The 13301-nt window shown below is 47.9% G+C and overlaps 1 protein-coding gene across 1 annotated transcript; it reads right to left on the bottom strand.

Annotated features, from left to right (window-relative positions):
• Positions 1 to 929: 929 nt before the first annotated feature.
• enc1 (ectodermal-neural cortex 1) lies at positions 930 to 11947 on the bottom strand. The gene is made up of 4 exons (XM_012814619.3): positions 11564 to 11947; positions 9816 to 10115; positions 7993 to 9543; positions 930 to 2478 (listed from the first exon to the last, which is right to left on the bottom strand). Exons 1-3 carry the CDS (start codon positions 11600 to 11602, stop codon positions 8062 to 8064), a joined length of 1821 nt encoding a protein of 606 aa, XP_012670073.2. The 5' UTR covers positions 11603 to 11947; the 3' UTR covers positions 930 to 2478; positions 7993 to 8061.
• Positions 11948 to 13301: the final 1354 nt, after the last annotated feature.

Genomic DNA, 13301 nt, shown 5'->3' with positions numbered 1-13301 from the left:
TAGTGACAGTTAGGCGTTGCCACAGTGACAGTTATAGCTGTCAACATGGTATTCCAACAATGCCTCTGCAAGGTCTCGCAGGTGTTCGCCGAGTAGAGTGGAATGTCATGCTGACAGTGACACACAATATTGTGTGTGTGTGCGTGTGAGGGAGAGAGAGCGAGAGAGAAAAGAGATTTTCGGTTGGTCTGTGTGAGTGATTTAATTTAAGCGAGAATGTGTGTGTGTGTGTGTGTGTGTGTGAGTGTGTGAGAGAGAGAGAGACTGAGTTTGTGTGTGAGGGTTTCAGTTCAGATCAGATGCCAGGGTTTGCTGTGGGGGAAGCAGGCTGATGTGTGCTGAGGAGTCTAAAGCAGTTAACTAACTCTAGAACAGGCCTGGGCCTCTCTCTCCAGTCAGATGCTACTTAACCAGGAAGGCACTGCTGTGCAAACCACCGTCACTGTGCCAGTCCACTGGTGGTCATAGCACTACCCCTGGTTGAGCTAAATCTGGTCCTGGTTTTAGCCAGCTGACTGGCCCCCAATGCACTCTGGGATGCAATCTGATATCCTGACATCATTCCCTCCACTGACCCTTGCACGTTGACCCTTCACCTGAAACCAGAGGGTGATACAGGGTCGTAGAATAAACGCCCCTACCGCCGACAAACTAAAGATGTGCAGAGCAGCAGCTGAAGGAAGGAGAGGAGAGAAAGAGAGAGGGAGTGAGGTAAGAGAAGAGATATGATCCATGCATGGTAACAAAGCATCCAGAAACTCCATAAAAGCAAACAACGCAATAAATATAAAAATACAGGTTTTACAGATAAATCAAATGTGGACAAAAATGAAAAAAATAATTTTCTGATAAATTAAGACACAAAGATGCATCTTGAGATGACTCTGCTGTTTTTCTTCGTTTTTTTTTTCCTGTTCAGATCTTTTTTCTTTTCTTTTCTTATTGTTTTTCAATAGTCTTTCTTCCATATAGTTTTCATGGAGACTTTCATGGTAATCTTGCAGTCAGTCAGTGTTGTCATCAGCAATGGTGCTTTTACGAGCCATGACCATATGGGCTCAGAATAGTTCTGTACCGGCGTGGGCAACACACACGCACACACACACACACACACACACACACACACCCCATAAATATCCTGCAGATGTATGAACAAGCTGCTGTATCCAACGACAAGCTTAAGAACAAAAGACTGAAGCCACTCAGGAACCTCTGCCACTGATGGCTGTAACTGCTTGTTGTTGTTGTTGTTGTTGTTGTTGTTGTTGTTGTTACTGTTGAGCCATTACTGCAGTATAGGGCTGACAGCAGTCCCCATAGTCCATGGAAGGGTAGTTGTCTTAGAGGTGATACGCGTGTGTGTGTGTGTGTTTGAGATAGAGAGATAGCGAGAAATAGAAAGAGAGAGAGAGGGATAGGGGTTAGGAAGGTTGTCAGCTGCATCCTCCATCAGATAGACAAGCCAGGGCATGACAATCCACATGCTCATCATTTCATTCAAACACACACACACAATCATCCAACTCATCCAATCCTTAACACACACACACCTTGGACCCAACCAGTGCAACATAAGGTGTCAGGGTGTCCAACTTTTCTCTCTAAATGAGCAGAGTCTAGCCAACATGAGCATGCAGACACCATCTGCTGTGTGTGTGTGTGTGTGAGAGAGAGTGTGTGTGTGTGTGTGTGAGGGTGGCAGTGTGTTTGTCTTTTCCCCAATGCCAGCAATGTGAGTGTTTGAAAGAGAGAGAGAGAGAGAGACTGTAACATACCAGCCTTACACACACACACACACACACACACACACACACACACACACACACACACACACACCTCACAAATATTGTGAAAGAAAGTGCAGCAAGATGACAGGCAGCTTAGAGAGAAACACACTGGGGATGGCGGGCGGGGGTGGGGTCTGACAGTTAGAGAGAGAGAGCAAGAGATTTCTGTTCTTTCTCCATTATGTGTACATCTGAACTCAACATGCTAAATTAGTCTTCCTCGCCTCCTCCTCTTCCTCCTCCAACGAAGCTTCAAGACAAAGTCTCCACAAACAGAAGAATCATCCTTCATGCAATATACACTGTCCAGGTCTCTCAAAAGGAGGTCTGTGCAGTATTCTCCTGTTCTGCATATGCGTATAGTACACTGGAAGATGACTGGTCACTTAGCAACGAGCAGCCAATGGTTTGTTTTCATCGAAACCCCTCCTGTGATAACAGGATGTGACATCACTCAGTACAGAAGTCCTTTCAGGAAACAGAAATCCACTCATGTCTTAAGGGGATCGGGGGGCGTTTACGTCACACAAAGCGCTTGGTTGTCAGTTTAACACTGTGCAGAGCAGGGGTTTGGCATTTGCAGATGGGAAGTCTCTCTTGGGGGGTTTTGCAGGGGAGGGTTAGAGTGTGCTTCTTCACAGTCAAAACAGATCCGGGAGATGATGAAATCAAAAGAAGAGGAAGAGGAAGTCTGTGGAGAGAAGAGGCACAAACAAACGTTAGACAGGAAAGACATTAAACAAACTCCAATATCTACGATAAATACCACACTACAACAACAGACCAACAGTTCTTGAGAAAAATATGGTTCCAATGGCAAACCATGTAGCTCCTAAACAAATACACACAGAACCAGTTCACTCTCAAATGCAAATACATTTACATTTACACACACACAGACACACACAGACACACACAGACACACACACACAGAGACAGACACACACAGAGAAACACACACACACACACACACACACACACACACACACAGAGAGACACATACAAACGCTCACACACAGATCCTTAAGAGAAAACGCAGGCTGTCTCCTTTGACCCGAGCCATTTGCTGCTGCTGCTCCTTCAGGAGGAGAATCAAAGGGAAGGAATGCAGCTGGAGCTCTACACCTGTCGTCACAAGCATGTGTGTGCGCGTGTGTGCGCGCGTGTGTGTGTGTGCATGTGTGTCGGTGTGTGCGTGCGTGTGTGTGTCTGTGTCTTTGAGTGTACGAGCATGTGTGTGTGTGTGTGTGTGTGTGTGTGTGTATGTGTGTGTCTCATCTGCATCTCTACAGCTGCATATCTGCCCTGAGGAGAGCGGACATCCATACCCATGTATGTATCCATTTAACACACACACCAGATCTCACCCTCTATTCCTTTCTCCGTCACTCCCTCTCACACTCTATCACACCACAGTTAACATCAGGAGTGTACATCTCTATCCCCCTCTTTCTTGTCTCTTTCTTACTTAAGACTTCTTTCTTACTTAAGTCTTCCATCTCATTTACACTCTAAACCCCTCTGCATTTGTCATATCTCTACTTCTTTTCCTTTCTCTCTCCCTCCCTGTATCTCCTCTCTCTCTCCCTCTATCTCCTCTCTCTCCCTCTCTCTCTCTCCCTCGTTCTTGCTCCTGGCTGTGAGAATGGACTGCACATTTCAGGAAGGGTGTAACAGCATCAACATGAAGCCGCTGAGAGTAAGTCACCTTTGCTCTCCCTCTCTTTCCCTCTTTCTCTCTCTCCTTCTCTCTCTCTCTCTCTCTAATGCTCTTTCTCCCTCTATTGCTGTCTTACATCCTCTTCCCTTTTCCCCTGTCTCTCATTCTCCCTGGCTCCACTCTCTGCTGGGTTTGGGCTGAGAGAAATCAAAAGGCCATGGCAGCCTTGTGGCCACAGATAACGCTGGAATGGAATGGGGCGAACAAACCAGGGAGACAGAGACAGAAGGAGAAAAAGAAAAAGACTGGTGAAAAAAACTGGTGTGGGAGAAGAAAAACCAGGAGATGAGATTGGGGGGGAAAAAAGAAAGGATGAGATGAAAAAGACTACCCCTGTGACCGTCCGCCCACCTCCCCTGGAGTAAGCCTGCCTCGCAGAGAAAGGTTGCATGCGGCCTGGCTTTAAGACAAAAGCACCTTTTGAACCATAATCCCAATAGAAACCACCAGCGTCCTTTCACTCACTCTCTCTCTCTCTCTCTCTCTCTCTCTCTTTGTGAATGGAGCATTGCTAAGACTAATGAGTCCCCTCCCCTTCCAGCACACATTCCTCAACTTTTCTCTTTTTTCCTCTCTTTTTTGTCTTTCATTCTTTCTCTCTCTTCACAGGCATGAGAGGAGATCTTCAAATGCTGGGATGCTTTCAATGTGTGTGTGTGTGTGTGTGTGTGTGTGTGTGTGTGTGTGTGTGTGTGTGTATGAATGCGTATGTGTGTGTGTGTGTGTGTGTGTGTGTGTGTGTGTGTGTGTGTGTGTGTGTGTGTGTGTGTGTGTGCGTGTGCATGCATCTGTCTTGTCTCGTGATGGAATGGTCTGAATACCAGGAGGATGTCTGCTCAGGCTCAACAAGGTGAAAGGGAGAGGAGGCTCTGTATCCGAGTGTGTGTGAGAGTGAGTGAGTTATGTGTCTGTGCGGGGCGCACATGTGTGTGTGTGTGTGTGTGTGTGTGTGTGTGTGTGTGTGTGAATGTTCACATTTGTCTCTAAAATACAAACATCATGATGAGACCAAAGAAGAGAGGATGGACGAAAAGAGAGGTTTTTTTTAGAGAGTTTAGAGTGATTCGTGTGTGTCGGTTCGTGTGTGAATGTGTGTGTGTGTGAAGGTCGAACAGGCTAAACTGTGGGAGAGAACACAAGTTCCCGTGGGAGGAAGAGGGGAGCGGAAAAGGAGGAGGAGGAGGAGGAGGAGGGAGATATCTAGCAGGAGGAGGAAAAGGATTCCGAGTTTGTGTTTGTCCTCCTCCCTCTTCCTCTCCTCTCTTCTCATCTCCACCCCCAGCGGCGTGCAATCTCATTGTTTCCGGAGGAGAGCAGGGGGGGTCTGCCCTAAGTCCACTTCACGGCTGTTTAAATGCATGGGGACAGAGAGGCAGGAGGCAGTGTGCGCTGATTTACCGCGTCCTCATGGCGGGTGGCCCGCATTCCAGCCTTACTGTGCCAGTGCGCCCAGGAGGAGCTGACCAATCAGAGCACAGCCTGACAGGCTCGCTCACCAGGGGGTCAGGAGTGGCTCAGGTCTTTATTCTCTTTGTGTTTGCTTTACTGACTCACTCAATGTAAAGGTGTGTGTGTGTGTGTGTGTGTGTGTCCGTGTGTGTGAGAGAGTATGTGTGTGTGTGTGTGTGCACAATTGTGTGTATGTGTAATTGTGTGTGTGTGTGTGTGTGTGTGTGTGTGTGTGTGTGTGTGTATGTGTATGCTGTTTCACTCTTGAAGAGAGTCTGGGGCTCCTCATTGTTGCCTATTTAAATGCATATACTTCTCTCTCTCTGGGAGTGGACTGGCCCTAAAGCTGTTATTCAGCATGTTCCCTCAACGTTGTATCTCTGATGTAGTGTGTGTGTGTGTGTGTGTGTGTGAGTGTGTGTGTGTAAGTATGTGTGTACCTGTGTGTTTATCCTACTTACTGAAAAGAGGAGAGGTTAAGGGCACAAGGGACCCAACAATCAAAGTGCTTCCTGGTGTTCTCCTTTCTTCCAACCAGCCCTCTCTCTCACTCCTTCTCTTCTCGCCTCAGCTTTCCCCTCTGTCTATCCACGTGTTCTATCTCTCTACTCTTTCTATCCTCGCATGCATATGTGAACGAGCAGGTGATGTAAAAGAGGGTGACTCCCATTCCTTCCTTTCCTGTCGTTTATTCCTTGCTCTACCTTTCCTCTCCCATCCGTTCCTTCATCCTCTTCCTGTCTATCCTGAATGCAGCCAGATGTGCAGTAATTCAACAGCTGTGCATTTCAACGCCTACTACCTTCCAAGTATTTGCACCTCGACATCATTCACACACACACACACACATACACACAAATAGACATAGACATACTCTCACTCTCTCTCTCTCTCTCTCTCTCACACACAGACACACACACATACTCTTTCTCACTCTCTCTCTCTATCTTTCTCTCACACACACATGAACACAAAATAATACATATATATATATATATATATATATATATATACGTATACACACACAGTTCAACCCTGCCCCCCAACTCAGCTTGGGCCATTCAGCCAATCAGAGAAGGGGGCTGAAGCTTGGTTGCTGCCTGTTGGTGCGATGCGTTTCTAATTGCCCTCTCCCTCTCACACAAATTTCCCCCTGAGGGGCAATAAATGCGTTCTATTTTGCCTCAATTACCCCCTCTGCTACCATTCACCATGCACACGATCATAACTCACCCCTCCCCAAGACACCTCATATGTCCTTTCTTCTAAGGTATACACACTTTCTCTTATTCTCCCTCTCTCACACACAAACACACACACACACACACACACATACAGAGACAGACAGAGTGAGAGAGAGAGAAAGCGAGAGAGAGAAGGAGAATTCTATGTGAAAAATAATCATGATAATAAACACATCTCTTTTTCCCCAACCCACTGTGCTGTAGACACTATTATCCAGACTAGACATAACACACACACACACACACACACACACACACACACACACACACACACACACACACACACACACACACACACTGCTGGCATCACAGCTCAAACGACAGCTGGAGGGGGGGGCGAGGGCTGGTGGCCTTTTTCGCTTTCACTGTGAATGTGAATGTGTGTGTGCTGTGTGCAGTGGCTGCTGCCTCCATACGCCTTGGCTAGAGCTACACCCACACCGGCCACACACACCCTGGCAGACACACACTTTTCATCTCCAATGGCTGTCTGAGCACTGGAGGAGATAAGATTTGACTTTCAGATGGCTGCTTAGGCACTGGGTGAGGCATGTGTTTTTGTACTTCCAAGAGGGTGGTAAGGATACTTGAGGAGATTCTTTATTTCTAAAGAAGTGGATATCAGCGGGCTGGAATGACCTGACCCTGATTGTTCTGTCCTGACAGATCTGGGCTTTGCCGGATCGGGACCAGATAGGGCCACATCAGGGCCGTATCAGGGCCACACCAGGGCCACATCAGGGCCACATCAGGGCCGTATAAGGGCTATATTCATTCCAGACATGGCTGCTCTCTGATAACTGATAACGTTACACGCAACCATAGAAACACACTTAACAGAGATATTCATATCCCTGTTTCACTCATATTTCTAACCACATGCTTATCGAGATCTGCCAGATGTGAACCAGGCAGTGGAATCTGGAAGTAACTAAGTAAACAAATAAATAAACTGAATAAACAAGCACAGAAGCGTGTGGTCCGTATTCAAGGCATGTGGCTGGTCATCTCTGAATCACAGCCCAATCTAATTACTTCATCAATACTCCATTTGGATGTGATTTAATAAGGCTCTTTGTCCTCATAAACAGAAAGCTGACGTGGAGGAGGGCCAAGTGAGGTTCGCCTACCATCTGCTTGAACAGTTCAACACACACACACACACACACACACACACACACACACACACACACACACACACACACACACACACACTTCAGAGTAGCACTGCCTGCCCAACAAACTTCCTCATTCAGCAGGGGAAAAAAACACCAAAACACCACCACCTCAGAGAAAAAACAACAGGCCAGGTCATTTCTGCAACAGGGGGAAATCGATAGTGACCTATTAGCATACTGCTGCCTGATGGCAGGTTATTATGTGTGTGTGTGTGGTGTGCGTGTGTGTGTGTGTGCGTGTGTGTGTGGGTGTGCGTTTTTGTGTACTGCCGCAAAAAAAACCTTTGTGGAAATGAAGCCAAGCAACAGTCTAATTACGAGACATTGGCTAAAAAGGGTCATGACCCTGAGCAGGTTGTGCTCGCTGCATTAACAACATATGCCTTTGTTTTCTAGCTCCCTTTCCATTTCATGGGGAATGCTCAGTCAGGAGGTGCATTTCAGATTGCTAGTACGCATTACATATATGTGTAATACAGTCTAGCAATGCTTCATAAACACGCAACATTTCTGTTACACTCGGAAGTACTGCACTAATGCAATATTGGTTTGTTTGTGAGAAACTGCAACTCATTCCTCACTAAAGGAAAATCAACTCAAACAGCAGTACGTACCTCATGGGAAGAGGGGTGTCGAGGTTGGAGGAAGGAAGGCCGTTTGCTTTCAATCCCAGCATGCCGCTCTCAGGCTGGGAGGTGTTTCCAGGTGCTCACAAAGGCGGTGGGGATGAGGGAGTAAGGGACGGTGGTGATGGAGTTCCAGGCGTCCAGCGTGGGGTCGTAGCAGTCCAGCGTTTTGCAGCGCTGCGTTCCGAAATAGCCACCCACCACGTAGAGCTTGTTGCCCGAGGCGACGGCCTGGCAGCTCATGCGCTTGGCCGTCACGTCGCCCACCTTCGTCCACTGGTAGTTCTCGCTGTTGAACTTGTAGGCGGAACATGCCGAGAACTCTGTGTCGCCGCCCATCACGAAGATCTGGTTGCCGAGGACGGCGGCGGCCGTGTATCGCCACGGCTGCGGGCACGACGCCGGCACGGTCCAGCGGTTCTCCACCGGGTCGTAGCACTGCACCTTGGGTAACTTGTCGTGCGCCACGCTGGTGCCCCCGAAGGCGAAGAGCTTGAGCTTGACACTGACGACCGCCGCGTTGCTGACGCCCTCGCGCAGCGGCGCCACCATGCTCCAGCGATTGGCCGCCGGGTCGAACTGCTCCACCTGCTTCAGGGACACGGACGGGGACGCTGGGAGACATCCGGTGGCCGCCGTGTGCCCGCCCACCACGTACAGACAGTGGCGCAGCTCGGCGGAGCCGTGTCCGAAGCGGGCGATCAGCATCGGCGGAGCTTTGGACCACTCTTCCTGCACCGTGTCGTACACCCAGACGTCTTTGGACACGCCGTTCTCCGAGCCTCGGCCGCCCGTCACGTACACCTTACACCCGATGGCGCAGGCGCTGAACTCCTTGCGGGGGCTGGGGATGTCGGCCTTGGGGATGATCTCCTTGGCCTTCTGGTCCACCAGGTAGAGCTTGTCGCACATGAAGGTGGGCCCGCCCAGCAGGAAGAGCGCGTGGCTGGTCTTGCGGGGCCGGGCGCAGGGGCTGTTCACCACGCCGTCGTTCTGCAGGATGCGCAGCTTGCAACGGATGGCCTCGTCCACCAGCTCCTTGCTCTTGGCCTGGGCGTTGATCAGCTCCTCCGTGGACACGTTCTCCATCAGGAAGATGGCGGGCAGCAGCGCCAGCCTGACGGTGCGCAGCAGCTCGGGCAGGTGGCAGTGGCGGTGCTCCAGGTCGTAGTTGACCCAGTTGAGGGCGGACTCGTAGACGAGCCTCTCGTCCTCGGTCTCCAACTCCTCGTGGGAGAGCAGCTGAACCAGCATGTCTTTGGGCAGCTGCAGGAACTCCTCCGTCTTGCTGATGGCGGGGAAGTTGCTGAGGCACATGCTCCAGGAAGGCTGGGAGAGCTGGGTGCACTGGTGGGCGTCAGACAGCAGCAGCATGCCCAGGCAGTTGGTTGGGTGCAGGTTCTTCTCCAGGAACTCGGCGCAGGCGTCACGGATGTCCTGGAACTCGAGCATGTCTCCGGCCTCCAGCAGAGACTCCGCGTTCTCCTCGTTGATGACCACGCGGGATGAGTAGGCGTAATCCAACAGTAGCTCCAGCACCTGGTGAAGAAACACACACACACAGGTAAATTAAGATGAAACATTCTAGAGCTCAGAACTATTCATACTTATGTATATGTTTGTCATGCAATCATATGAACAGAACGATGTGTACCCCATCAAAATTGTAATAAGCTACATACCATTTAGTTATTTGCTTGAATACTAAACTACGTTTATTTATATGAAACTAGGTATTTGTAACTGCAAGATTATTATACTGTAGTAGAAAGCATATTATACTGATGCTATAACATATAAACGGGTGGTACCTCAGGGTGGATGGAGTCTCGAAAGTCCACCTCGCTGGCTTGGCTCTCCATCAATCCTCCGCTGAACATAGCCTCGAAGTAACGGCTGCACGCGGCCAGCACGGCGCGGTGGCACGGGAACGAGCGGCTTCCCGCGTGGAGAAGCACATCCGTGAAGAGGCGCTGCTGTCGGAGCGCGTTGAGGTGCATGAGCACGCTGTCAGCGTACGATGACTTGTGGAAAAGGTAGATGTTCATGGAGCCCGTACTAGCCCGCGATTTGCGGTTCTCATGCACGCAGACAGACATTTTCATTGAATCCTGTGGAGAGGGAGAAGTGAGGAGATTATAAAAGTGAAGTGATTATAAAATGATATTCACAGTGAACAGTGTGCTGTGCAGATTACAAGACTTTTGCAAGCGAAGGAAGTCCACTTATAGCGGTTAACTCTGAAACGGCTTTGACCCGAGCTGGCCGGAAATCAGATCGAGCTATATCATCTGAAGTGATAAGATGAAAGAGTTCAGGGGCGCCTTCATAACAACCTGTCTCATCACACAGACCGAGATTCACTCTGCCCTCGACATGCCCTGATATCATCTGCATCGGTCATGCTCACAAACATCAATGCCACGGGTCTGAGGAAAGTGGGCACAGCACAAAATGATGTCATTCTGCACACACACTCGCGCACACAAACACACACACACACAAGTCTCTCTGATGTCTAGCCGCCCGGAATGCACGGGTGTCTAATCATTACCAGGTGCGCAGTAGAGGAAAGTGCAGTAAAAGCGTTGCAGGGACCGAGGGTGAAACAAAAACTCCTCTAAAAGTCAATATCCCATGTGCTCTATGCATACAGTGATGGCTGCAAAATATCCAGAGTTGTATAAAATGACTCCGGGGCCCCATGTCAACGCCAAGTCTCAATGTCACCGGCTACCATCTGGTCGTCTATATGGCCATGCATTCAAATCCAATCAACGCTAATTTCCATGTAAGCGATACAACCCCGTCGGTCACTGCCGGCTGTCGTCGTCCCTCCGGGACACTTTAATTGTGTTTCCACTAATGCTTAGCGGGGCTAAAATGTACTCCAGTGCCGACCTAAACACATTATGGACACATCAGCAAGGTAGATTTATCGCGCCTCATTCTGACCCTTAATCCGTTTTAAATGGTCACAGCTGTGAAGGACATTGTTGATTTTTTTTTCATATGGAGAACATACTAGTCTATACGCATAATATCGTTGCACATAGAGCCTAGTGGGTAGAGTTATTGGTTCAGGGTCCTTTACTAAGTATTTATGTCAGACTTAAGTATTTCTGTATAGGCTGCACATCGCGATCTTCTCGGCATATCCTAGTTGTTTTACAATCCTATTTACGTTAATTATATATAATGAACTTCGTACACAGTCCAAGACTAGCTGATATTATATACACCTGTACCTTGTAATAATCTGTGATTTGCAGATTTTCAGTCTCACAGTGCCACAAGCATCACTTTACCACCACAAAATGTATTTTACACTATTACTTAATTTGTCAGCTATGGGGATTGTTTCTGATTAACTGCTTGAATTGTGTATAAATGTAGTCAGATGGCTGATTAAAATTATATCTCACGAAATGTAACAGATGGGTTTTGAGGGTTCCGGCAAGAATTTCCCTGGTTATTTCAACAAGTCCATAGCGGAGATAAAGAGCTGCCAAAGGAAACGGTAATGAGAAAGGAATTGAATTACATCTCAGTTATTTACCTCTTTTGGGGGAAAGTAGGATTTCAATCCTGCTCGCATTAACCCTCCCACATGCCGCTCCGGGAAGAGCCACGGGGTTGTCGGGGTTGACCACTCGTGGGTAGGTGACTTCGGTGCCGTGAAGAAGGCGTGTTTCTCCTCAAGCTAGTTTCGTCTGGATTTCAGCAGAGGCGATCCTCTTGCAATAACATGAATCCAACAAACACCACCATAAAATGCTAAGGCGCTGTCAAAAACGTTTTTAGCAGTAGTGTCCTAATACATTTGTTTATAGGACCACGGTCGCGTCAGTAGGCTGTAGTAAGGCGCGTCGTGCGAGAGGCATCTGACGGCGCAGCTGGTGCGGTTGTGTTCTTCTGTCTGTGAATGAGCGCTTTTGGGGAAGGAGGAGGAACGCAGCGTGTTTGGGAGACGAGAGGGGAGGAGTATGCAAAGCAGCCAGGGGTCGGGTTACTAGTCGAACATACACAGTTTACTACAGCTGAGAAATTACATTTGGAAAATGGAGTGCGTTTTTAAGACAAATTACAAATACATTTTCTATTCGTCATTCTTTGTAATTAGTCATTAATCACATTAATCTCTAACGTAGCCTACCCCGAGTAACCTATGCCCCGTTCTCAGTTGTGGTGTGTTACATATACCCCCTCTTTCATCACTTTAATAATAATAACTATAATAATAGCTATAATAATAATAGCTATAATAATGATAAAAATTGTGGCGATGATGATGATAATGATGATGAAAATGTGATGTGTCTGTATTTTCGCCAGCATGGTAATCAGTCAATATTCATTTGTACACATATAGTCAGTTAATGGTCTATCTATGCATATTTATAAGGGATACTAAAATAATATATGAATACAACATAAGAAGACATTCGCTGTCCCAGGATAACCTCTAAGATGACAAAGCTTTCACTGGATACTTTCTATGTGGAGACTGTATGCTTCACAGAGGCTCATTTTCAATGCAAAAGCACCTTTCCTACTTGAAAGGTGAAGGTGTAAGATTATCCAAGAACAGCAACAGATACTGGTGGAGCCTTTGAGATTAACCCAAATTAAACATGGGTTAAGATTTACGGCACAACAGTGCCCTCTGTCGGAAATGAACCTTGCCATGTGTAAAGATGGAGAGGAGATGAACCCTGCTTTAACTTCAGGTGCTCTGCAAGTAATAATCAGCTAGTCAGTTCCAGTGACACACTCAAATACTGAATGTAGGGGAACCGTGTTGTCGGTGTATCATTTATTACGTTACGGCCAGCTCGTGATGGCAACATAAACATTTGGAGGCAGATGACAACGGCTTTCTACAAAATAACGCATATGTATTAAGTCCATACAAATATCACAACATGACGTGTCTAGGGGGTTTGAACGTCTGTACGCGGAGAGTCAGCTCCAGAGAGAGAGAGAGAGACAGGTGTCCACTGGTCCTTTTTATCCTCCACACCTCCCAGGTGTGGGTAATCGGTCAATCAAGCCATCGTCCGTCCCCACTGTTGCCTGCAGGCCATGCATGGCCACTACATACTCTGCAGGGGCGCAGTGGGTCGTAACACATTGTACATCCTATTGTTGAAAAGAGGCCCAGATAGGAGCCTAAACAGTGTGTGGACAGTATTGTTGCACGTGCACCTAGAGCTGATGGGTTTAAGAGATAATTTTCTTTTTCCATTCAGCGAGACTTGGCTTTTCTAGATAGCTTTTTCAGAGAAGCATAGGTA

This window comes from Clupea harengus, chromosome 12 (genome assembly GCF_900700415.2).
Source record: "Clupea harengus chromosome 12, Ch_v2.0.2, whole genome shotgun sequence".
In the NCBI taxonomy this organism is placed as follows: Eukaryota; Metazoa; Chordata; class Actinopteri; order Clupeiformes; family Clupeidae; genus Clupea; species Clupea harengus.
The sequence above is the reverse complement of the archived record's forward strand: the minus strand, read 5'-3'. Positions and strand labels throughout refer to the sequence as shown.

What these genes read in the sequence shown, in the direction of transcription:
- enc1 (XM_012814619.3), bottom strand. Translation starts at nt 11,602, where the DNA reads ATGCGAGCAGGATTGAAATCCTACTTTCCCCCAAAAGAG. An exon ending in CCTACTTTCCCCCAAAAGAG is followed by an intron (nt 10,116 to 11,563) that starts GTAAATAACTGA and finishes CCCTCTCCACAG; the next exon opens with GATTCAATGAAAATGTCTGT. An exon ending in GAGACTCCATCCACCCTGAG is followed by an intron (nt 9,544 to 9,815) that starts GTACCACCCGTT and finishes TTTCTTCACCAG; the next exon opens with GTGCTGGAGCTACTGTTGGA.